The sequence below is a fragment of the Marmota marmota genome, unplaced genomic scaffold (genome assembly GCF_001458135.2).
Source record: "Marmota marmota marmota unplaced genomic scaffold, marMar, whole genome shotgun sequence".
Classification (NCBI taxonomy): domain Eukaryota; kingdom Metazoa; phylum Chordata; class Mammalia; order Rodentia; family Sciuridae; genus Marmota; species Marmota marmota.
Genome location: NW_026000261.1, coordinates 5,706,701 through 5,732,464, shown reverse-complemented (window position 1 = coordinate 5,732,464; position 25,764 = coordinate 5,706,701). Strand labels below are relative to the sequence as shown.

At 37.5% G+C, this 25,764-nt stretch overlaps 1 protein-coding gene across 1 annotated transcript in view; it reads right to left on the bottom strand.

The window, feature by feature from the left end:
* The window catches only part of Gucy2f (guanylate cyclase 2F, retinal), a 113,290-nt gene that overhangs the window by 82,341 nt on the left and 5,185 nt on the right, over window positions 1–25,764 (bottom strand). Inside the window, 5 exon segments of the mRNA XM_048796867.1 lie at window positions 58–412; window positions 13,916–14,028; window positions 14,031–14,207; window positions 24,171–24,841; window positions 24,843–24,919. Of these exon segments, the coding sequence (XP_048652824.1) occupies window positions 58–412; window positions 13,916–14,028; window positions 14,031–14,207; window positions 24,171–24,841; window positions 24,843–24,919 (1,393 nt within the window).

Below are 25,764 nucleotides of genomic sequence, written 5' to 3'. Positions count from 1 at the left end.
GTTCCCTGGTAAACCAAGCTGAATTAAATTGACTACTAGTGATTTGCCATTCCTTACCTCCTCGGCAGATCTTCCCTTCCGCAAACCAGCATTCTGCATCTGCTCTAGGGGACCTGCCACCAGGGAAGTGAATAGGTGTCCCTCTGAACTGTAGCAGCTCCATTTCCATGTCCGTACTGTAGGTACCATGGAGCTCTCACTCTTTCCAGCTTGGATCCAGGATTACATATTCTGAAATTCCATTTCCACTTGAATCTCTCCTTATCAATTGGTTGAATCCATAGAACTGCATGTATTTGGAATGCTGAGCCAGGCTGGCAGCACTAGCCTGTCCATTTTCTTTCATAGCATTATTCATGGCTTGTGCGATAAAGTAAATTGAATTGTAGATGGTTCTAAACAACAGTGAAACCTATTTTTAAAAAATTACAATTATCTTGAGCCCTAGTCGCCCTAGAGCAATCTCAGTGTATATTCCAAGCCTGTGTTCATTATTATGAGCTGCACGTCTGAGTGGAGTAGAGCTATGAAGACCCAGAGGGAAAAAAATTGTTTCTGAGGACTTGCTTGCTTTCTCCCCTGAATTTTTCTGTTTTTCTCTCCCAGGCCTTCATATCTTTAAATATATCAAATATGACAATTTTATGAGCAAACCAAGTCATACACAATATATTTTTATGCTTCTAAACTAAGAAAGTGATTTAGGGTTATAAAGGGCACTAAAAAAACAAGCATGAAATAGACAAGGGGAGTTCAAAGGAAATTTACCAGGTTAATTACTGGTGCATTATGCATGAAAAAATCATTGTGCTGGTGCTACTACACTGATAGGTGTGTGTGTGTGTGTGTGTGTGTGTGTGTGGAAAGACTGTAAATAATGTGTCTCCACAGTCCATGCCTGTGCCCCATCTTAGTTTAAACTAGCTGATCTCCTAGACACATGCTCCCCAGAGAAAGTGAACTTGGAATCCAGTTTTTGTTTGGTTTGGTTTGGTTTGGTTTTGTGGTACTGGGGATCGAATGGAATCCAGTTTTAAACACATATCTACATACACAGTCACAGGGCCAAATGTATAGAAAATGCTGATTTTAGTCAAGAAACCTTATATTCTATTGGTGTGCAAAGTGGCAAAGTCTTGGTAAGAAGCCATGTAAAAGTGGTAAGGGTGCTATAGTATATTACATGAATTTATCTGCTAAATAAATATGGTAAAAGCCATAATATTCATGTACAATGTCTGATGTACTGCTTTTTAACCTTGTTAAGTTTATTTTTGGAATAAACCTTGTACCTTTTTTCCCAAAGTATATGAGAGAAAATACATACAAGCATTTCTGTCCTCTCTCCTCCTCCACCACATAGGACCATGGCTTTGTGGTTTTCCATAACATTTCTCTTCTAAGTGGAGTTCAAGAAAGTTATGGTCATGTCATCTCACCAAGCGTCAGAGAAAACTGATACTTGCTACTTCTGTTTTGAAAGGCTTAGAAAGCAAACCTCCTGTAACAAACTTCATTTGGAAAAAAAATGGGGGTATTTAAAGTTGAAGAAATAATTCATATGTTGGAAATGCAATCAAAACGCAGAGAGGTGTAGAGGCTAGCAAGACAGTGCCACAACTTGTTAATGTGGAACAGAGGGTTTTTAACTCTGGCTTCAAATTAAAATTACCCAAGAGTATTAAAAATACCAATACCAAACACACCACAGACCAACAAAATGAGATACTTTAAGTTTGAGGTCCAGTAGTCATTGTTATTAAAATCTTCCTACACATTCTAACATACAAATGGGGTTTAAAACCAGCAAATAGAAGATGAAACACTGGCTTTTGGTCTGTTTCTAATGTCGGGATCTTTGAGAAAGTCATTTATCACCTCTCTCAGGGTTTCAGTTTCTTTCTCAGTAAAATGAAGATACAGAATTATGACTATCTAAATACTACAAGTTACCTGGTCTAGCTATCTTACTTTATAGTAGAAAAGTGAGATCTAAAGAAGTCAAGTGACCTGTCAAGTCCATTCATCTAAGCATAAAACCAGGACTAGAAACAAGGGTTTCTATTTCTGAATTTAGTATTCTTGACTGGAGAAGATGTGCCCTATGATCCTTCCTGGTTCTAAACTCCAACAAAAAATTCTTAACTCTTGGTCTAGTCCAGGGACCAAATTTAGCATGAAGGCTTTTTATTTTTTTGCCTGTATCTTGGTCCTTAATTTCTCTGACCTCTTAACACTAAAATGGCACAAAGCTCAGTCCTTGGTCCTCTTCCCTATCTCTACATTCTCTCCCTTGGTGATATCTATTGGTCTCATAGCTGTATAAGCTAAACCAGATTTATTATAGCTCAGACCTCTCTCCTATATTTCAGACTCACATAGTCAAATGGTTACTTTGATATCTCTACTTGAATGTTAAATTTCAACATACCAAAATGGATCTTCAGCCCAAATCTTCCTACTCCATCTATGAGGAGTTTCCCCACTTTTGTTAATAGGTTTTCCAATCTTCCAGTTGTTCAGACCCCAAATTTTGTCCTCAGATAACAGAGACAACTGCAATCAGAGTTTAAATCAACACTTGTCTCCTGAGTTGTATTTTGATGATCTCCCTTCACCACCCTCCCTCAACAAGCTCTGTAGAAATACATAATAAATGGATGATAGATACTGCCACCAAGGCATTCACACTTAGTTGCCTAGCACACATTGAGGTCCCTTTTGAGGTTTTCACTAATTCCCCCTCCTGACCTTCTTGGATGCCCCCATTTAATTGCCTTAAGATTTCTGCAAGAGCCTGACTACTTTGTAGTTTTTGATAGGTTATGACAATAAGTGAAGGATACAAAGTACAGCATAAAATCAATACTAGTAAAACAAATGAGTAAAAAAATCCACAGGGCAGCAAGCCCCTGAAAGCAGAGAAAAGGCTAGTGTTGTTTTGAAAGGCACAGAGCCTTCTGGGAAAGAGACCTTCATCTACCTACAGCCAAAAGCAAAGATTGAAACTTTTAAAAGTAACATACCCACCTCTCAATTGACCCATCACATTGGGTTTTCAGCTGGCCAGGCTGTACTGCCCTTTGTGTTCTCAGATTGACCCCTGGTAAGAGTTTATTGACAGCATCTCCTTAAGATAACTAAAACTTGAAGCCTTCTCTTCAGGATTATCTTGTCTACTCCACGTATTACATTAACACACACACACACACACACACATACACACTCCACATACACACAAAAAAAGTATGGTTAGAGGGACCTGAAACTAAGGGAAAGAGGATATCTGTAACAACAGCATTCAATTTCAAAAGAGGGACTATCACAATGGTCCGTGTGAGTGATATGTTTTTTCCCCATCCTTTCACCTTCAGTCTATGGATGTCTTTGCCTATGAGGTGAGTATCTTGGAGATAACATATCACTGGGTCTTGTTTTTCCATTCAATCTGACAATCTATGTCTCTTGATGGATGAATTTAGTCCATTTACATTCAATATTATTATTGAGATATAATTTGTGTTCCTGGTCATCTTGGTTTATTTCTAGTTTTTAATTTGAATTAGTTTTTCCTTTGATTGAATGTTTCTTTAGTGTAGTTCATCCCTTTGTTAGTTTCCACTTTTTTCATTTAATTTTCATGGAATATTTTGTTGACAATATTTTGAAGTGCAGGCTTTCTGGTTACAAATTCTGTTAATTTTTGTTTATCATGGAAGTTTTTATTTTGTTATCAAATCTGAAGCTTAATTTTGCTGTATATAGGATTCTTGGTTGGTATCCATTTTCTTTCAGAGCTTGGTATATGTTATTCCAGCACATCCTAGCTTTAAGGATCTGGGTTGAGATATCAGCTGATATCTGTACTGGTTTCCTCCTATATGTAATCTGATATTTTTCTCTTGCAGCCTTTAAAATTCTATACTTATTCTGTATGCTAGGTATTTTCATTATAATGTGCTTTGATATGGGTATGTTGTAATTTTGCACATTTTGGGTCCTTTAAGTCTCTTGTATTTGATTTTCCATTTCATTCTTTAGATCTGATATTATTTCATTGAAAAGATTTCATGTTCCTTTGGTTTGTATCTCCGTGTCTTCATCTATCCTGATAAATCTTAAATTTATTCTTTTCATGTTATCCCATAATTCTTGGAAATTCTGTTCATGGTTTCTTAACATCTTCTCTATTTGGTCAACTCTATTTTCAAGATTATATATGTTGTCTTCATTGCCTGAGGTTCTATTTTCTAAGTGGTCTAGTCTGTTGGTGATGCTTTCTATTGAAATTTTAACTTGGTTTATTGTTTCCTTCATTTCAAGGATTTCTGTTTGTTTGTTTGTTTTCAGAATCTCTATCTCTTTGTTGAAGTGATATTTTGCTAATGTATTTGCTCTCTTACATCATTCTTTACCTCACAGATTAGTTTAACTATGTACATTCTAAACTCCTTCTCTGACATTTCTTCCACTGTGGTGTCAATGGATTCTGATATTGGATCAACTCGGTTTGCTTGGGGTGATTTGTTCCCTTGCTTTTCATGTTGTTTGTGTTTACCCATCTAATAGTATGGGTCTGAGGCAGTAGAGTCTCTACCCTGTGGACTTATAATGCCCCTGAAGGTTTCCAGTACCTCAATTGTGGAGAAACTGCCTGTCTGCTTTCTTGGTTTCATGCCACAGAGTAGCCAGGAATGCAACTTCCTCTATTCCACCATCTTGGATCTCTCCACAATGGTTCATTCTCCCTGTGTGAGCTTAGATTTGTGTTCTAATTGGTTTACATTCCTATTTCACCCATTCTGCCATTCAGCAATAGGGATTTCCCCTTCCCATAAATGGAAAGCATACCTGTTAGCAACAGTCACAAAAGTTTCCAGTTGCACTTGCTGCAAATAATGAGAAAGGGAAGAGGTAGAGGATGGAATAAAAAAAGGAACACTCATCATAACCTTCTGTCCTGGCTTCTCAATACAGCCCCAAATAAGTTAAGACAGAATAGTCAAGAACTCCTGTCAGACAGATGACCTTATTGACATCACAGCCCAGAATGGCAAGACCATGGATGATTCAATCTATTGTTTTTGCCTACTAGATAGACCTGAACCTGAATAAATAAATGAAAAATAAAATATTTCATTGATTTTTATTTAATGACTTTAGGTAAATCTACCCTAGGCTTTTAGAGCTTTCAACCATGAGAACAAGGTCTAGGTTAGAAGTAGTGATATTTGAATTTGTTCAGTTTAATTGTTCATGCTGTTGTTGACTATCATCAGTTTAAATTTACTCTGCTTAACATGTAACACTGGCTTCCAAGGAACTTTGTCCTCAGAGGTGCACATAAAAACATGCCTGACTTGGAATGCCATCATTTAAAAGAGAAAATGGCAACACCATTTTTGAACAAAAAGCTAGACACATGTAGAAATCAAGAAACCAAAGAGTAATTGAATTTGTTATTAAAAATGGTCTCAAACCTTGTACTTGCAAGATTTGGATAATAGATCAATCTTTTTGATGTGATGCTCATCAACACAATACCCTTATTTTGTATAGAGTGGGGTAGAAAAGACGATCAGCGCTTTTGGGAGCTTTTGGCAACATTTTCTGATGACCTGTCTGGTGGTCTACTTCCTGGAATGTTCCAGTCCTAACTACATCCCCTTCAGCCTAGCACCCAGTGCCAGATATGTATACTTAGGGTAATGGAAAACAATAGGTGGAGCTTAAGCTCCCTAGGCTTGCTTAGAAACCCAGAAGATATTTTTTGCTTAACTAACAAAGGCAGGCCACATTTGGATAAAATATTCAAAATGTGTATTCCAGAAATATGCACTTGTAGCCAATAGAATGTCATTGAAAACAAGCATTGGGACTACAATGAACAGGAAGAAAACCTAATTTCAGAAGTCTATCTTATGCCAAAGTATAAAGGTACCATTTATTTATCCTTGCCCAATCATCCTGAGACCAAATTAAGAAGTTTATCACTAGTTTCCTATCTCCAAATCTATTCTGATTTATTTGTTATATTTGCACAGGTCATCATAAAATCCTAGTATCTCTTACATCAGAGAAAAACAATCCAATAAACCTATTCAAATCAAAGTATTAGAGACTTAGTAATGCTACTTTGCTTGAGTAAAGCATTAGCATTAGATATTATTAGTACAGTGTAATAAAACACAAGCAAGCAAGTCATTTGTATGGTTAAATGGTCAGGTTCTGGTATCAGACATGAGTGGAATCCCAGGGCTGCCACTTGCCAGCTGTATGACCTTAGGCAAGATACCTTGATTCTCAGTTTCTTTCATGAAATGTATTAATAACTAATTTGTAGGGTTTTTCTGAGGATTCTATTGGCTCATTTCTGTCAGGTACCTGGTACAGAGTGAACACTGAATATACAATATCTGCTATTATTTGCATTTCAGATAAACATAGGTAACATCATTCTGGAAGTATTGTGTTCAAGTTCGTTGTCCCAATATTGAATTTGTGATCAATAGGTAGTAGAGTCCCAGTTTTAGACCCAATGTCCTAAATGGCAAAACTGGTCTTCATTTGGGCAAAGATCTCCTTTCTGTTTTGTTCTCCATTATATCTCCTGAACAGAGCTGATTCACAGTAATAATAAAAACTTTAATACTAGCTAGCACTTATTGAAGGATTATTAGTTGCCAGGCAAGTTCATTAGTGTGTTAACTCCTTTAATCCTCACAACAACCCTGTGAGGTAGGTACAATTATTATTCCCAAATTAAAAATGAGGAAAAGAAGAAATATGGAGCTTAAGTAAACATGGGTAGTCTGTCTCCAAAGCCCCTGCTCTTAACCAATGTGCTCTATCTGACCGTAATGAATACTTGCTAAGTTAATTATTAGGCTGTGGTAAACTCACCAATAAAAGAAAATTCTTTTTTTCCTTTTTTACTTTACATTAACTTCTTGATTAAAGATAGCTAAATCAAGATTTTTTTTCCTTCACGCTCATCCTCCTCTCAAATGCCAATCTCTAATCTGTAAACCTGAACCACAGAATATAAAGATAGAAAACCGCTATAGAAGTGGTTACCAATTTAACAGAGTAAAAATAAATCAAACCTAAACAACTGAAGAGGGAAATATTTATAATCAATAAGCAGATTTTCTCCCTGAGAATTCTAGAATGGCTTAATAATTAGTGATACCAAGTACCATAGAAGTAGGGGTGAGGTTGAACACTAAAAGGGAGAGAAAGCACTTTGAGCAGCTGTATAAGGAGCAGTAAGACATCCCCCATCCCCAGCTCTGCTAAGAGCCAGACCTCTGCAGGAAACAGGATAAATTCATTCACCAAAGCTCTAGAGCTGGGATATTAGACACAGAGAAGTTGGAAGTGAAGTGGGGCACAAAAGCCAGTGATGAAGTTAAAGGCTTCATGATTAATAGTGAGAATTCCAGTTTCTTTCACCCAACATTGCTCCTGGAATACTGGTCACAAGTATTATGATTCCCGATGAGAAGACTGGATGACTCATATCTGTAGAAAGCCCAAGATCCAAGACCTACGTATAATGACCAAAAACAAACAAACAAACAAAAAATAGCAGTTGGTAGACAATTGCTTTATACTGAAACCCAGTGGTCAATATAACCACCATGCATATAAACCTTAAAATCTGCCTTTTAGAACTTTTGTCTTAAATATGAACAACAGTCATGGTCACCAGATATCCAAAGAAAACAACATAAAATATAAAGATTAAAAGAAAGAAACATGAACAATTAGGAACTGAGAAAAAACAAAGAGAGAAGAAGAAAACTCCAAAGACACTATAAAGCTTATCTACAGTGCAATAAGAGAAAATATGCTTGTCCCTCTGTATCCACATGTTCAACAAACTGCAGAACAAAATTATTTGGAAATAAAACTGCATCTATTCTGAACCTGTACAGATTTTTTTTGCCATTATTCCTAGAACAATACAGTATAATAATTATTTACATAGCTTTTACATTGTGTTAGGTATTATAAGTAATCTAGAGATGAGTTAAAGATTATGGTAAGACATGCATAGGTTATGTGCAAATATACCATTTTCTGTAAAGGATTTAAGTATCCTTGGATTTTGTTATATGCAGGGGTTCCTAGAAGCAATGCCCCACAGATACCAAGGGACAACTGTACTATATTTGTGAAACAAAAGCAGGGACCATTAAAATAGAATGGACTCTTGGAAATTAAAAATATGATAGCTAAATATTTTACATGTTAAAAGATTTAGAGCACAAAGTTGGGAAGCTCAGGAAGAAAAATTAAAACTAAAGAAATGAACCATGTAAGAGAAATAATAAGACAATTAAAAGAACAACCCACAAAATCTTAATCTAACTAATACTATTTCCAGAAAAAACAAAGACAGTATTATTGAAGAAATTATAAAATAAATAATATAAGAACATTTCCCTGTTAAAATGAGCTTGTAGATCAAAAGGCCCCACCAAATGCATAGCATAATATGTATCAAAGACTCAGACAACATCGTGATATCTCACAGCATCAGAAAAAGAAGAGAAAACCTTAGAAGCTTCTGGGGAGATGGAGAGGAATGAAAACATGTTGCACTAAAGGATTAGAAATAAGAATCACATTGATGTTCTCAGTACCAATACTGGAAACTAGAAGCCATGTCTCCAAAGCACTGAGGGAAAATGATTTTTTTTTTACCTAGATTTATATACTCAGCCAAACTATCAATCAAAATAAAGATAGAATAATGACTTTTCAGACATGCAAAATCTCAAAAATTTACCTCCTATGTACCTTTCTCAGAAGCTATTACAGGATGTGCTCTACAAAACTGACAGGAAAAAAAAAAAAGAAATGGGACCCATGAGCTTCATGAAATAGAGGATCTAGCACAAAAGAAAAAGAAATGGAATTTCTAGGATGATGAAAATGGAAATCCCACCATAATAGTTGTTCATCCAACTTATGGAGAATAAGCTTAGATTGAACTAGAACTGTAGAGAGCATCAATGAAAACATATCAAATTGATAAGGGATTTAACAGGTTTTACCATGTAAAAAAATTGTTTTGAGGGGATTTTACCACCTTATCAGAAAGTGTGGGCAGACTTAGAAATTCCAATTAGTGTAAGCAAATTTTTAACTTTAGTTTAAAAATAAAAAGTTATATGTGACATGAATTATAACCCATAGAATATTACATGGATTCCACACTGAATAATATTTAGATAGTAGATACTGTGTAAAAAATAGTAGCTGGGCACAGTGGCACACAACTCAGATCACAGCCACTTGGTTGGCTGAGACCGGAGGATTGCAAATTGAAAGCCAGCCTCAGCAATTTAGCAAGGCCCCAGGCAATGAGTGACGCCCTGTCTCAAAAAAAAAAAAATGGCTGGGGATGTGGCTCAGTAGTTAAGCACACCTTTGTTCAATCCTCAAAAACAACCAAAATAAATAAATAAATAAATAAAAAATAAAAACCTAAACATGAGACAGGTCTGGTGCTACACACTTGTTATCCCAGTAACTCAGATGCTGAGGCAGTATGCCAAATTCAAGGCCAGCCTACACGGGCTCCATGGCACATGCCCTTAATCCCAGGTGCTTGGGAGGCTGAAGCAAGAGCACTGCAAGTTTAAAGCCACCTTCAGCAAAAGCAAGGCACTAGGCAACTCACTGAGACCCTGTCTCTAAGGAAAATGCAAAATAGGGCTAGGGATGTGGCTCAGTGGTCCAGTGCCCCTGAGCTCAATCCCCAGTACCAAAAAAAGCGGGGCACAGGGGTTTAGGGTGTAGCTCAGTGGTAGAGGGCCTCTGAGTTTGATTTCCAGTACCACAAAACACACAGATACACACACACACACACACACACACTTTGAATTTAACTAAATTGTAACATAATCATATTTAGGGTTTGAGGGAAAGTAAGGAAGTAAAAAAGGACTAAGGATTCCTCCCCCTGCCCACTTTGCTAGAAATGCAACGAATGTTCAAAGTTGACTAATCAAGGGACACTAGTAGTGGTATAGTATTTAGAAACATACATGTAAAACCCAGAATAAAGAGAGAAAAGATATGAAATTTGTTACTTTTGATGAAGGATAGGAGGGAGACCTAAGAACCATTTTGTTTTTGACATAAGCCTTTCAGCATTTCTTGACTTTTAAAACTATGTGTATGTATCCATGCATCCCTTTGATAATTTGTTTGGTTTTTTTAACCTCTTAAATTATCAAAAATATAAATTAAGAGAGGTTGCAAACCACTGCTATGGGCAATGTAGCCTATATATAGAAATTTCTATTACAATGAGTTTTTGGGCAAGAGCGTAATACATTCATCTTCTTAATGCATTTGCTTATTCACTTATTGTCTATCTCACTAGAATTTAAGCCTCATATGGGCAGGGATGTGAAAGTAAATGTTTAATATGGTTTTATGACAGGAAAAATGCTCCTATTTGTAGCATTTACCAAATTTTGTAATGCAAATATTCCTACCATGCCTGATTTTAAGCTACCAAGGTGATGTCACTGAATGGAGCAGATAAAAGATGCACTCAGTTGACTTTTATGAACAGAATCCAATTGCCTGCTAACAGAAACCTTGTCTGTCTTCTTAACTATTGTCTCTGGAGTTCAGCATAGTGCTTAGTGCATGGTTCAATAGTTGTTTACCTGTTTCCTCAATAGGAGGAAAAAACAGCAGTTCAGGGATCGGCAAACATTGGATGACATAATTTGACCTGGGAAAATACCATTTAAAATTCTGAAAGCAAAATAATTTTGAAATTTAGAAGTATCAAAAGACCCTCTGCTAGTAATCAAAAACTTAAAGAGTATAGAAAGCTGAAATCAGAGTATAACTTAGATGCTGGGTCATGATCCACCAGCAAGTTCTTCCTTGCCTCAAAGGCAAAAAAGTGAAAAAGAAGGTAGCTGTGAGCCAGACATTCTGCTAGTCATTTTATACATTTTACTTCATTTAATTGTCACAATAATTCTAGGAGATACAGCACCCTAACTTACAGATAGGGGAACGGAAAAATCAAAAACTCCAAGGAATTTGTCCAAGCTAGTAAGACTGAGAGTTGGGATTTATTTTTTATTTTTTAAATATTTTACTGATAGATAAAAATTGTACATGTTAATGAGGTACCATGTGATGTTTGACACATGTATACATTGTATAATGTTTGTATCAGTTTCTATCTCCTCAATCATTATCATTTCTTAATGGGAAAAACATTCAAAATCCTTTCCTTTAGCTTTTTGGAAATATGCAACACATTTTCATTTTCTGTAGTTCACCCTACAAGTTCAATAGCACACCAGAACTCCTTCCATACTCCTATCTAACTGTAATTTAGCATCATTGATTAACCTTTCCCCTGGAGCTGTGATTTAAACCCAAATTTGCCTAACTCCTTATCATAAGCTTTTTCTTCTATACCAGCTGCCTTCAAAAATACCTTTGAGCAGAATAATTAAGAAAAATGGGGGGGTTGTTTATCAGAGACATGAAGATAATTGTCTCACCTTCTATCATTCTTTGGTTATGAAGGTCTAGCCTAGACACCTGCAAAGTGGGGGTAGAATGCATTCGATCCGGCTTTTTAAAAATAAGCTCTGGATTCTTTGTTGCAGCTCTATTTCCTTGTCTAAAGCAGAGTGCAGGCTGCCTAGCAACCAAGCTAATGGCGTCTTTTTTTTTTTTTTGCCTTAATTACCTTATGTTCCACAAGCTCAAAGGGATTCAATCAAATATCAAGAGTACAAGGTCTGACTTTTTTATATCAATATATCTGTTCATACACATGTACAATACACACACACACACACACACACACACACTCACACACTCTCACCATCTTCTCCCCTCCATCTTATGATTAAAGTAGAAAGATGACTTAGACTGTATTTATGTGATGCCTTATCGTTGGGATGGGATATAAATACAATGCCATACAACTGATTGTGCTTGACTATAAATAATAAATACAATGCCATACAACTGGTTTGACCAACCATCCTTAGCATTATGAGGGATTATTGTAACTGCTGTAAACAGTTGTTTTCTATTCTATATGAAAAAAGAGAGATTTATTATAGACATATCAGTAATAATAAAGTTCAAATCCAGCACTATTAATATCACTGCCAGTCACATTTCTTATGAGAACAAGAATCAGGAATGTCTTTGATATCAGGGTAGGAAGAAACATGTACATCTGTTTCATCTGAATTACTTATTGGGGGACAGGGAGAAATAGGAGGCCAATGGATAAAGAAAGGGTGGATAAAAAGGAGAACATCTTGGAGAATGTGAATATTTGACCCAATCCACTGACTACCTAATAGCCTTCTCCTTGCTAACAGCATCTTAATTTTGTTCGCACTTTTCTGGAAGTTATAGGATTAACCACATTGGTCTCATTCTTCTTTCCAGATTATTGGTTTAGGACTGGATATGGGACACAATCTGGGAGAAGTCTGTTTGAGGAACTTCTGGGAACAATTTACTCACTCTTGAACAGAAACACATGAGTCCATTTTCACCTCTGGACATTTCTACCTATACTTAATGTCTGGAACTGTGGCAGCCATCTTGTGACCATAAAAAGTGGCTCATAAGGGCTATCTAGCATGCTATAGTTTGTAAAGTGTAAAGATGAAAAGAACCTAGCTCTCTGATGACATCATTAAGCTACTGAATTAACCAACCATGGAATAGTTCCTGTTTTGAAAGAGAAATGTTTTTAGGCCAATTTGTGTTGAACTGCCTATTACTTACAGCCAGAATTAATACTAAAGAATGCTAGCACATGCTTGAACTTTTAAACTTCTTTATATGTCATTCTAAATGGTTCTGAAGATGCCTATTGTCTACATCTGACCTCCAACATATAGAAACCTGCATATTCTAATCTAAGTGGTGTCTTTGCCTCCCCAATATTCTCTCATTTTCCTGGTCTTCTTTGTACTCATTCTCTTTGTTTTTTTCTTTGCTCTTCTTTCTTTTCTCTGCTTTCTTCCCCTCCATACACTTTTTCTTCCTCTGTGCCCTATGTGACTGTGATTTGAATCTTAAGTATGTCTATATAGACATGCATGTAAATGTATAAATAGTATTTCTTGTATATTAGAAAGGAGGACTTCTTGCCCATTCCAAATGATTCATTTAATATAAAGATAGCTCTGGCAGCAAAACACTCCTGGCCTCTCCTCACCTACTTACTCTTTTCTTCCTACAAAGGAGGAGTGACTTAATCTGATGTGCTAGTTTTGAAGACCTACATTTGGGTACCTCTTCCCTTCCCATCTTCTTTGTCTTGTGTGTGGGCACATGCTCTGCTATGTTCCTCCAGATTGTATATTTTACAAAAGGCCTGCCCTTGTGGAGCAGGATTCTAGTGGCCCAGCAAGCCTAGTGACTAGGTGAAGTCTGCTTAATCCTAATGTTCAGTATTCAGAAGCTCAAATGCCTACAGAAATAGTCTGCATTCCCAAATATTAGCATTATCAACATTAAAGTTTATGGGTTTTTTTTTCTTATATAAGCTCTTTAGTGTGGTTGCTGAACTGGTTCAAAATTCCAGTCACAAATAAAAATTCTATTTTATTAGGTCCCCTTGAACAGCATTTGTATATGTTAAAGTTTTATTTTTCTGTTCTTAAATATATTTTGTTTATTCTTCATTGACTGTGCTATCATTGTGGGTTGCTTGAAATATTTCCAAGAATGTATCTTTGTTCTTCAAGTGTTTCTACAAACAAAAGGTGTTTTAATTTGTGTGTGATTGCCTGCTGTTGATTGGGTTTCTTATTGATTGGAAAAGATAGTTACTTTCCAGATTTTTGAAGTTCTCAATTCATGATAACTGTGAGTCTGCACTTACTTGATCTGATTCCAGCATATCATGAATTTCACCCCTAGCTGCTGCTTCTGTATAGGCTTCATGGAAGGTCTTTCCTTGGGACTCCACTGAAATGGTCAATACAGCATCATATGCTTTGGGTTGTTCCTGAGGACCTGGTAGGGGATGTGCTTATAAGGTAAACTGTAGAGCAGAGTATCATAAGGAACAAAGGCATAAGTTCCATAGAACATTTTCAGATCAGTAGTCCATTCCAAGAGGTGTGTTGGGGTCTCTCCCCCAATCAAGGTGGAATGCATACACATTATGATTACTGAAACCAACAAAGCAAAGATGTTATGATAGCAATGTGTTAGTGAAATATAGTGCCAAAACACTATAAACTGGAGAAATAAATAAATGAATAAATGTGTTCTAACCAAATTGTAAATGATTTCTTTCTTATGTTTATGGGTAAGAAATTGAGGTCTGCAATTTGGGTATATACCCAGGGACTCTGTTTTGGGTAATGGAGCAAGAGCTTAACACTCATAGGAATAATTACTGGTAAAATAAATGTGAGATACCATAACAAAGAGGCTTTAGGATTGGGAGGGATAGTTTCATATCCTAACACCAAGTATTAGCTGTATAACCTTGGGTACATTACTTAACTTTTCTCTGCCTTATCCGTGAATAGATAGAGGTAACAGTATGTACTTCATGGAGAGGTAGTGATGATTGAAGATGATTCATATAATGGGTTTAGTACATAGTACTCAATAAATAGCAACTACACTCATACCTAAGAATAAGAAGGCTAGAAGGAGAGGATCTCATAATCACTATTGCCTTTTTTTGTTGTTGTTGAGGGTTTTTATTCGTTTTTTAATTAATTTATTTATTTTAATTAGGTCAATATGACGGCAGAATGCATTTTGAATCATTGTACACAATTTTAGCACAACTTTTCATTTCTCTGATTGTACATGATGTAGTGTCTCACCATATGTTCAGTCATACATGTACCTCAGGTAATGATATCCATCTCATTCCACCATCTTTCCTGCCCCCATGCACTCTCCCTACCTTCCCTCCCCTTGCTTTTCTTTGTTCACCTCCTACATACATGTACTCGAGTACATTTTGGCCACCTGTTCTAACCCTTATCAAGACCATTATAGACATTGAATGGCACTAACACACGTTCATCTATAAATGCTACTAATATTATGAGTGATATGCTCAACCTTTTAAATCAAACTTCCCTGTAATTGGAATTACTTTGCACTCAGTTTAATTCTTCCTAGACTTATGAAACTGTGTTGTTTGGCAAGGCTATGCTAGAATAGAGTGGATTAGAGGGGGCCACGGTTGAAGAATGGCAGCTAGATCATGAGACTGAAAGTCTTATATCCAATTTCATCCTTGGCATGCTAAATGAGTTTAGTTTAAGCCCACTTGTGCTTCAGTGCCCACATCTTTAAAATGTAGATTCCAATGCATTTCACAGGTACATTGAGTAGTTTAATTAGATAATGCCTGGCAAGTATTCTGAGCTCCTTGAAGAAAGGCAGAAGTCTTATTGCCACTGGTAAATATTAATTATACACACTTACAGGGAACCTTTAATCTCAGGAACTAAGTGTGCTTAACTACGTTCAATGACTGGTCTTTGGCATTTATATATTACTTCATCTATTTAAAAAAAGCTTCTTTACACTTGTTAAATACTCCCAGAAAATTTGCCTCTCTTACTACAGATGATATACTTCATTTTTAAAAAAATGTAACTAGTAAATTATGAAGGTGATTTAAACAAAACACACAAAAAACACAGTATAACTTGAATTCTCAAATGACCACTAGCTCCTTCTAAATAAATACCCTAAGTTTCCACAAGTATTCTAATGTTCAGACCTTCCTTACAATTCTCTAAAGATATCTTTGGCTCTACTTCATGAGCTACAGGAGGTATTCAGCCTCAGTTTTTCATAATCACACATTGCAAAATGGGAAGATGTAGTGCCATAGAGGTTTGAAAAGGCAAAGAGTTGGATTTAGAAAGAAAAAGTAGAACTGAAGACATCACCCTCTATATTTGGCTACACCATTAAACATGAATCTGTTTGGTCAAGTTAGTTCAGTCACAAATCTATTGAAGGGAAAAAATTAGCTAAGTTGTGTGCTTCAGTTAGTTGGCCAGCTCATTCAACAGTAATCTTGGCAGTTAAGTCAGTATGCTAATATCTTTCTTCTAGAAAGACAGAAATTAAATGACCTGATCAAGGTTACCCAATACAATTCCATTTAATTTCCTTAAGGGATATTAAAATTACTTTGCTGCATAGAAAATGTTAAATAGAACTAAGTGCTTTGTGCTGGTTGAAATACAGCAAATACTTAAGCAGATGCAGTGGGTGCTATTATGATGTACCATCCAGATACACACTTCAGAACTGAAGCACTCATCCCCCTAGCTGCTGGGAATGTTAGCAACTAATATCTCACTGAGAACTGCCCTCAGTAAGGAGAACCACCTTTCTCAAGGTCACATCTCTTCAGTTGTGTGCTAATGCTACCTTGGGCTGATTTAAAAGGGTCTGTAGTTAAATTATTAGGGATTCTATAAGCCAGTTAACATAATATTTGTAGCCTGAAATTGGCCATGGTGGGAGTGATCACTGTGGAAATCATCAAACACTAACACATCAGGGCTTCCCCACACCACAACCCCCAGAGATAGTTATTAACTATTATCATAACGTGTGCCTTTCTCTGGGCTATCCTGCACCTAATAACTGGGATGGGAGGATGGGAAATATTCCCATAATCACTATTGCTGTTTTTGTTGTTGTTGAGGGTTTTTGTTTGTTTTTTAATTAATTTATTTATTTCAATTAGGTCTATATGACAGCAGAATGCATTTTGATTCATTGTACACAATTGTAGCACAACTTTTCATTTCTCTGGTTGTACATGATGTAGCATCACACCATATGTGCAGTCATACATGTACCTAAGGTAATGATGTCCATCTCATTCCACCATCATGGAACTAGAAATACCCAGACTCCTCAACTCAATTCTGGACAACACTGAAGGGTCATCCTCCATTTAGGTCAGAATGAGGGCTTCATTGTGACTATACTGAAGTTCAGTTCTCTCTGCCCAATCCAATTCTCCCTCACAGTTGTTATCCTCAAAAGCATTCACCCAATAATCTTCCTTTATTACTCAAAACTCCATCATCAGACTGTTTTCCAGGGAAACTGACTTGTAATGCTGAATTAGACTCCCACCATACCCTGAGCTGACTTCTATCATGGTTCTTAAAGATTTATCAGCCTTTTTAATTTATATCAGTTTCTACTATGAAACTATGAGCTTCTTGGGGTCAAAAGACTTTTTAAAAATTTTCATATCCTGGTACATATTATGCACACATTGAATGTTGTTTAAATGAATATTTAAATACTAAAGATTCTTCAGGAGGAGAGGTGTGAAGTTGTATGATTTGTACAGGTCTCTTGAGAAGTGAGATATGGGCATATTTGGATTGTTAAGATGGAGGAAGTAATACTTGTTGGGCAATTAGAGACCAAACTTGTCTTTAATGCCTAATGTCATTAATTTATCCAAGACTCTACCCCCTCAACCTGAATACTTCTTCTCTATTTTTCTTTCCTTGGCTCACATTATTAACATTTCAGATAAAGGCATTTATCTGAATTTTATGCAAAATTTATCCATATTTTTATAATTAGAAATGCTCTCTGAGACCATCTAGTCCAACCTGTTCCCTTCACATTTTAGATGAAGAAATGGAAGCCTCAAGAGGGAATGATCACAGGCTTCTTGATTTTTTTTAACATGGAAAGTCCTTGCCATTGAACACAATTAAATTAGAAATCATAAATACTGAATTCAAACAACAGCATCTTAATTTAATAGATTGAGTGCTTTGTGAACAGGGATTTATAGATGCATCTGTTCTACAAGATGGTTTTACTAAATAGCTTTATTATCTCAAAATTACATTCATTAAAATGGGGTTTGACCCATAAGTTGTTGTCAGGAAAGGATTAATATGCAGAAACCTTAAAACCTAGACAAGACTTGGGTCAACAGCTGGTCAACAAATAATACTAATTCGTAATTTTCCATCCTAATTGTTAACAGTCAAGCCACTCTATAGCCAAAACATGGACCAGGAAATGCACACTCCTTAGATCACATCTTACCAGGATATAGTAACACTTTCTCTGGGCTACCTGAGTCCCACTCAAGCTGTCTGGCAGCTATGTGTTTATACTCTGGGGCTAACTATGGCTGGCTATGTAGGATCCTCTCTCACCTGCAATGCTCCCAGCATAAAAAGTCATAAAACTCCAAGAAAAGCCAATTCCCAAGTCACTCTTTTTATCTTCCTTTATTGAAATACTCTATCCTTTATTTCTCTGAGATAGAGGACCTGATGTTTCTCAAAAAGCAAGCTTGCTTCATATCTCATGGATTACTGGCATGGAGGTCTCCACGGAGGAAACTCAGCCTCATCTCACACCTTGTTGAGATGAAAATAGTTCCACTAACTAATGCTGAAGAAGTCCTTAGGAATGATATTCACACTTGTGAGCCCTCAGCATTGACCCCAATGCAAAGAAACCCCCATTATACAGTCTTCATTCTTCATATGAATCCTTCTGTGATATTTCCTGACATTAATTTTAATCTATTTTAACAGTTGCTGAGGAACAGGGAGAGCAGATCAGAGGAGGAGGGACTTACGCAGATTTATCTTAAGTCTCTCATTTCCCCATCTGACCATATTGTGAATGAAAGAGGTTCAAAGTCTCTTCCTCTCCACTTTTTTTTTTCCATCCACTTTATAAAATGGCTGAATAAGAAGAGGGTGGGAGGCTCTGGAATCTGAATGTTTCCCAGCACTATCCCCCAAGAGTGATTCGGTGCAGGTGGCCTCACTTCCCAATGTGACTCAGTACACTTTAAGAACACTCACTAAGCGAGGTGCAGCTTTCCCCACCACTTGACAAGACCTCACATGTATTCTGCTTTAATTCCTGAGGCCACCATTTAACTGCCACCAGTGTTGAACTGATCCAAGTAGCTCAGCATGATGGAAGACATACATACATACATCCATTGAGTAGTCTATCTGCATCGGACCATGGTTATATTATTTTTCATGCCTGATTAAACTAGTATTGCAACTGCATTTATTGCTTTAACATTGCTTCCCAGCTTGAGACAAGTTTATAATATTTCTCCCCTTTTTGCAACATGTGTCTTCTCCAGCTTTTCCTAAACTGCTATATATTGGTAAGCCTCTGAAATGCAGGAAGCCTAGATGTTTAGATATTTCCCCTTATGCTGGGTCTTTAATAATTTTATCATTACTGATAGTGGATCCATTCATAAAAGCAAGTTGTCCTTTTACCATTTATATTTGCTTATATTAATCTACAGAAGATCCTATACCAAGTTTCCTATTAGCACTAAGGCCTTTGGCCATAGTATTATGAATATCATTATTATTATTACTATTACTGACACTAGAGTAAAACAGTACAGGCACCTGGTACACTTTGAGGCACTTAAGAGAATTTCATTGGTAGACCCAAAAGTTAAGATAGAAAAATAGAAGGGATACATTATATGTCATATACAGAACTCAGCATCACAAGTGAGTACGCTTTAGAAGCATACCTCAAGTGGACAGGAGGCAGTAGAGCATGTGTCTTTCATTAAACCAGTTCTCAAAGTGTAGTCCCTGAATTAGCAGCATCAATATCACTTTGGAACTTGCTAGAAATGCAAATTCTCAAACTTCACCTCACCCTTCCTGAATCAGAACCTGAGGGAGACACCCTGAAATCTATGCTGTAGTCCTCCAGGGATTCTGGTGCACACTTATATTTGAGAATACGTGCTTTAGACCAACCTGAATGCATATTTCCCATTCACTAGCTGTGTGACATTGGCAAGTTGGCCTCAGAAGTCTTATCCATAAAGTTGGTAAACAATAATTGGCTTTCCTTTACAGGGGCATTGCAAGAATTAAATGAAATGCTTCATATAAAGCCTTTGCAAAATGACTAGCACATAATAAACTGTCAATAAATATTAGCTATCATCACTGTTGTTTTGTTGTTATTTTATTGTTTTATGCACAAGAGTCTTTGACAGATGGAAAGAAGCTAGCCAGGTTCTTGGCAATAAAGATAGCAATAAGGTTTCTAATTTTGGAAGAACAAGAGACGGCAGTTCTATGTCATATTGTAAGGAAGTGTTCTCAATTTGGAAAGATTTAAAGGGAGTTCAAAATGGTCCAACAGCTGGGTAAGCTCAAATTGAAAGGATTTCACAATCAGCCAAGCAAAGGGATGGTAGGCAAGAAGGTGAGGAGAAAGCAGGAGGGCTTGAAATAGCCAATTGAAAAGTTCTCTAAAGAGCTAAAGGTAGGGTCTCCTGCTACCTTTGTAGAAATGAGAAAAAGAACCCCTCCTGGGTGAATGCAATCCCACAGGTGTTCTGCTTGGTGAGTGAATGCTCTTTTGTGCCATCAGACAAAAACCTCCAGCAGGGCTCATGGTTTGAGGAGCAGAGAATGGACTGGATTTGGGCCCTCATGCCCACTCAGCTAAGTTCTCTTGTAAAGGACACAACCTATATAATCCCACTTTGTATCCCTGACTACAAATTGAGGTTTTTGTCTTTGATCAATATCTCTTTTATTTGACTTTGTCAGAAATAAAAATAATTGGCAATCACTCCCATGGCTTACGGGAAATAAGTTGAGACTCTGAAAGAGGCTGAATTCCCCTTCTCTGAGACTTTACCCCATTCTTTGATGTTAATAATGCCTATTCCTCTCTAATTGTTCTTGTGAGACTCACAGGTGTTGTAAAACTTGAGAGAAAATCCCTATCTCCTGGATAATTTTGAGAGATAAATAATGAAATGGTCTATGTGCCAAGCATTATAAGCTGTAGAGTGCTGTTTGCATGTAGTGTCATGGTTGCTTTAATTGTCTCTATGGAAGCATGTCATTTCCCTTTCTAAGTGCCTAAAGCTATTATTATTGTTACTGTTACTTTACAATTAAGATTATCATTGCCTTGGTACTGTGTAAATATGATTTAGGCCTGTTTCTGAGAAAGACACTTCCTCTAACCCCAATAAGGTGCCAGCTATATTTCCTAACCACTAATATTATAAGAAACAGAAGTAGCATACCAGCTAGTAATAGCCCACTACTCTCTCCCCTCCTTCCCTATCACCACCGACCTGCTAACTACTTCTATTATCCTAGATATTTCCAAGTCCCTCCAAATGAAAAGGCCCCTTTCCACTATATTTTACATGCCACAAAGAGTCCTTCTCTGAAGGTTAACTTGGAGGTCCACAGTATTAAGAAGTTGCCTCATAGCCAGCAAAATATGGCTTATCTCAGCTGAGGTCACACAAAAATCCCAGTGGTTTTTTTTTGTTCTTGTTTGAGATAGATAACAGCCAGGGATACTTGGCAGCTTCTGTCCCACTAGTTGAGAAGAGATGGAAAATTCACTAGAGATTTGGGCTGGTGTGGGCTATACTTGGTGTGTTGTCATATTCCTCACTGTGATGTTGGCCTGATTCATACTCACTGGCTTCTGGCTGTTTCTCACTTGATTTCCAGTTTTCAAATAGGTCTACAAATGTGCCCTAAATTTTAGGCCACTTGGCTAGAGCCGTAATACTCTATTTTTGTTTATTCTCTGGATCCTGCTTCCATGCTCCCAGTGGCCTACAATGCTAAAGTGTATTTTACTCTAACACTTCTCTTCCACAACTCCCACTACCACATCTTACCCACCAGTTGGCATGCCAACACCCAGCTGTACCGGTTGTGGGTATCATATACTCATATACTCCCCTTTGAACACTGAACTTTGTGCTGCCTGAGGTCACCCCATACTCAGTCCGCAACCCAAATGACAACTCAGTTTCTCTTTCCCCACCCCTACTCATATTCTGACTCAAGTCACTGAGGTCCCCCATATGCCTCATCTGAAACTGCCTGTTTTGTCAGAAACCAGAGGAAAAACATCCTAAGTGCAGAACTTGATCTTTGCTCCCTTTTATCACACTTTCTGATTTCTTCCTCCATGTTCTGTTGTCCTTACTACTCAGAGTCTTTCTTTTCTCCATAATCATTCTTTCTAGGTTTTTTTCCTCTTAATCTCCAGATTTCCATTCCTTAGTGGGCTGATCCAAACTGTTACAAAGAAAACAATCTGATGAAATAAAGTCATATTAAGACAAAAATGACTGGCCACTTCAAGTAAGGAACATCCATTTGCATTTTCATTAATGAATTAATTAAAACAGTGGTTCTGGACTCTGACTACACTTTAGAAACACCCGGGAAGCTGTTTAAAAGGCCTTTTCTGGGGCCCCACCACGGACCAATTTAATCAGAATCTCTAGAGGTGGCACTCTGGCAACAGTCATTTTGGAAAGTCCACACAATTCCAGCATGCAGTCAGAGTGAGAACCCTTGACCTAAAGGAATGGATCTCTAATGGTAGGGCAATAATATATTCATTTGCTTCCTCCCTCCCTCCCTCAAAGGGGTTGTGGGTGGTGAGCACTCAATCCTAATTCCTCTCAGTCTGACAGCCTAAAGAGCCTCAGGTCCTGGATTTATTTAACATTTCATGGTAGAGGCCAAAGTATACTATTTAGAATGGGTGGGATGTGAAACACTCATGGAATGTAAACTTGCAAGAGACACTGGGCTTCATGAAGCTTTGTAACATATTATAAAGTTACAATACTAAATATGTTAGCCTGTTTCTGGCATGATTCCTCTCTGGAAATGGTTTTATATCTTTAAAAATAATTCTGTACTCTGCATTGGAAATATCAAGCTCTATTATGAAGTAATCAGAGCCACACTGATTGCTTAATATTATAGGATCTTGTAGATGGGAGCTGGAAGCAGACTACTGTAGTTCCTGGAACTAAAAACTCTTGCCCTCATCCTCTCATAATGATCATAATTAAGGTCCTATACTGGAGACACTTGAAACTTAAAATGGGCTTCTGGTTATAAGCCAGCCCTAAGCTGGACCATACTCTATCTAACAAGCCTATTGTTATGTTGAGGAAATGACTGGGACCAGGACTAATCCTAGAAGTAATCAGTTTGACAAGGAGTTTCTGAGCTATCCTTCCTAAAGTGGTGGAATGGCTGCAATGGGTGAATGAACAGTGTTCCCACAAATCACTGTCACTTCCAGAAAAAGTAAAGTGGAGATTTAAAAAAAAAAAACTAGAATAGAAAAAGATCAAAATCAAGTGTCACAAGGGCTTGTGGTAAGTGTAAGTAAAAGAGGTCTGACTCCAGAGGACCAGGAAGTCTCCCCACCCTCAAATTCTACTCAATTTGCCTTGGTGACCATAGCTTCGATGGGTCAAGTTCTTTGCCTCACAATGTGCCATTGTTTCTGCAAGAATCATCTTTTTTATAGTCCATAAAAAACTTTTTTATTAGTTCTTTTTAGTTATACATAACATTAGGATTCATTTTGATATAATTATAAAAGCATGGAATATAATTTGCTCTAATTCCCTACCCAGTATTTTCAAGAATCATCTTTGAACATTAAACTTTCCATGTAAGGGAAAACATGTTAATATTTTGGCAGTCTTCTCAATTTTATATGCTTTCATTTATAACTTAGGTGCTTCTGTATCAATTAGCTATATGCTGCAGGGAGACAAGCCCTGTTTGGGGGGATAGGGAATCATAGGAAGTGTGGAGAAAGACAGGATCTGAGTGAGATGTGATGACACAAGGGCACTGGGTACCTAGGAAGGAAAATGCCTAGAAAGGAGTCAAAGAAAAATCTCCCCTGAGTTAAAGTAGACCAAAATGAAGCCATAAGAACATCTTCTTTTGGCTACTCTGAAACTACCATGGTTCTAAGGACAGAGGGAATGTGTGGCTACAGGACTCTTGATACCATTCTTCTCCACCCAGGTGCTGAGAGCAGGCAATGGCCCCCAAGGCATTTGAGTCAGAGTTATTTGTACCTCTATTAAATCTGTGAGATTTTAGGTTTTGTGGAAACAGGAGACTTGGGGTCTGAGTGTGAGTGAAAGAGGGCAAACATGTAAAGAACTAGGGAAGAATGTGCTAGCCTATGGTGTTAGGGCAGAAAACCTTGTGGAGGTTTGGATATCTTTTACTGAAACCACGTTTAAACCTCAGTTGAGAGAAAGCACTCACTGCGAATTCTGTCTGCCTGGAGAATCCACTGAAGAGCTTTTTGAATGCTTTGGTTGTCTTGTCCTGTGGTCAGGACGACCCCTACAGGTAGGCTGTGGCTCCGAGGAGCACTTGCGACTTGATTGCCTGTGTGCAACTAAATGTCTTCATCTGAGAAAATTACTCCAGCATGAGCCCACTGGAAATATTTCATGACAGTTAAAAGCACCCAGATGGGAGAAGGGAGTGTCCAAGAAAAGGCCAGGTAGCTCTTTATATTGTCTAGTTCATGATTCACACAAGCTCAAGAGAAAATCCCTTTGTCCCAGCTGTTTCCCAGGAGCCACGCTCCTTCCCAGTAGCCAGGGTTGGCAGGGCCAATAAATCCTGAGGCCATCTGGTGGTAGGAAATGAAACTGGAGAGGGCCCTTGAAGTCTGGCAGTCTTCATTGAGAATCACATATTCAAAAGAGTAACCCGGGTCTAATGATGGGTCCCGGTTGATTCGCTTAATTGCTAATTGAACAGCAACCTCAGGCAGGGCCTTTGAGAACAAGGGATCTCAAGCACAAGGGCCCACCACTACTACCTCTTCAGAGAATGCCCACACCTGCTGCAGGAGAGACATACGGGCCAGGAGGCACAAGCACCACTTGAGCTTAAAAGATGCAAGGCCATGGTTTCTTGACAGTGCTGGGAACTGCAAACCAAAGCATAAGGAAAATAAATGGCCAGGGTCCCAGGAATATATCCTTCCTGCTTCCAGCAAGCTAATGATAAAATACCAGAGGGTTATTCTGCTATTCTGAAATGGACAGTGGTGCTTCCAATGCCTGTCATTCAGACAAAAATGTTGTAACTTACATGATTTCTGAAACTTCTGGAAATATCAATTATAAAAGAATGGCAGTGTCCCAAATTGAAAGATCCTGTCCCCCATTCCAACCAAAAATCCTCCTCTTCCTGTATTCCTTATCTCATCCATTGTTCACTCATGTGTTTCCATCACAAATTCTTGGAATTACCAAAACTCCTTCTCCTATACCTCACCTTAAATCCATCATCAAGTCCTGTTGATTCAACTAAGGTAATATCTGCCCACCTGTTAATGTGTTTTGATGATAACCTGGATTAACATATAACAAGTGCTTATAAAAAAGCCTGGCACTTCATTAGCACTATATTGGTCATATTATTGTCATCACTGCAGTTTTATATATGTCCATTTCTCCCCCATAATACCTTCCTGGAGAGAGAGGAGTATAAACAGATAATGGTGATACAGAGTAGAATGTGGTTCAGATAGTGCACATAAAAGAAGACAAGGAGGATTACCTAAATTCAGATTAGAAGGAAAGAGAGGAGGGAAGAGAAGGGAGGCCTCTCTAGATTGAGTACTGAAAAACAAGTTAGCCAAGAGGCTTTCAGGCAAGAGGAACAATATACAGAAACACTCAGAGGTTCAAATATGTTTATGGTGTTAGATTCTCAGAATTCCAAAGCATTTGTTCTATTTGGGTCTGTGATATCAGCCAAGGCAATGGTCAGATCACTAAAAGTCCCTTATGCCATGATTCAACCCTGTAGACAATGGTTTTAAGTAAAGAAATGGTAT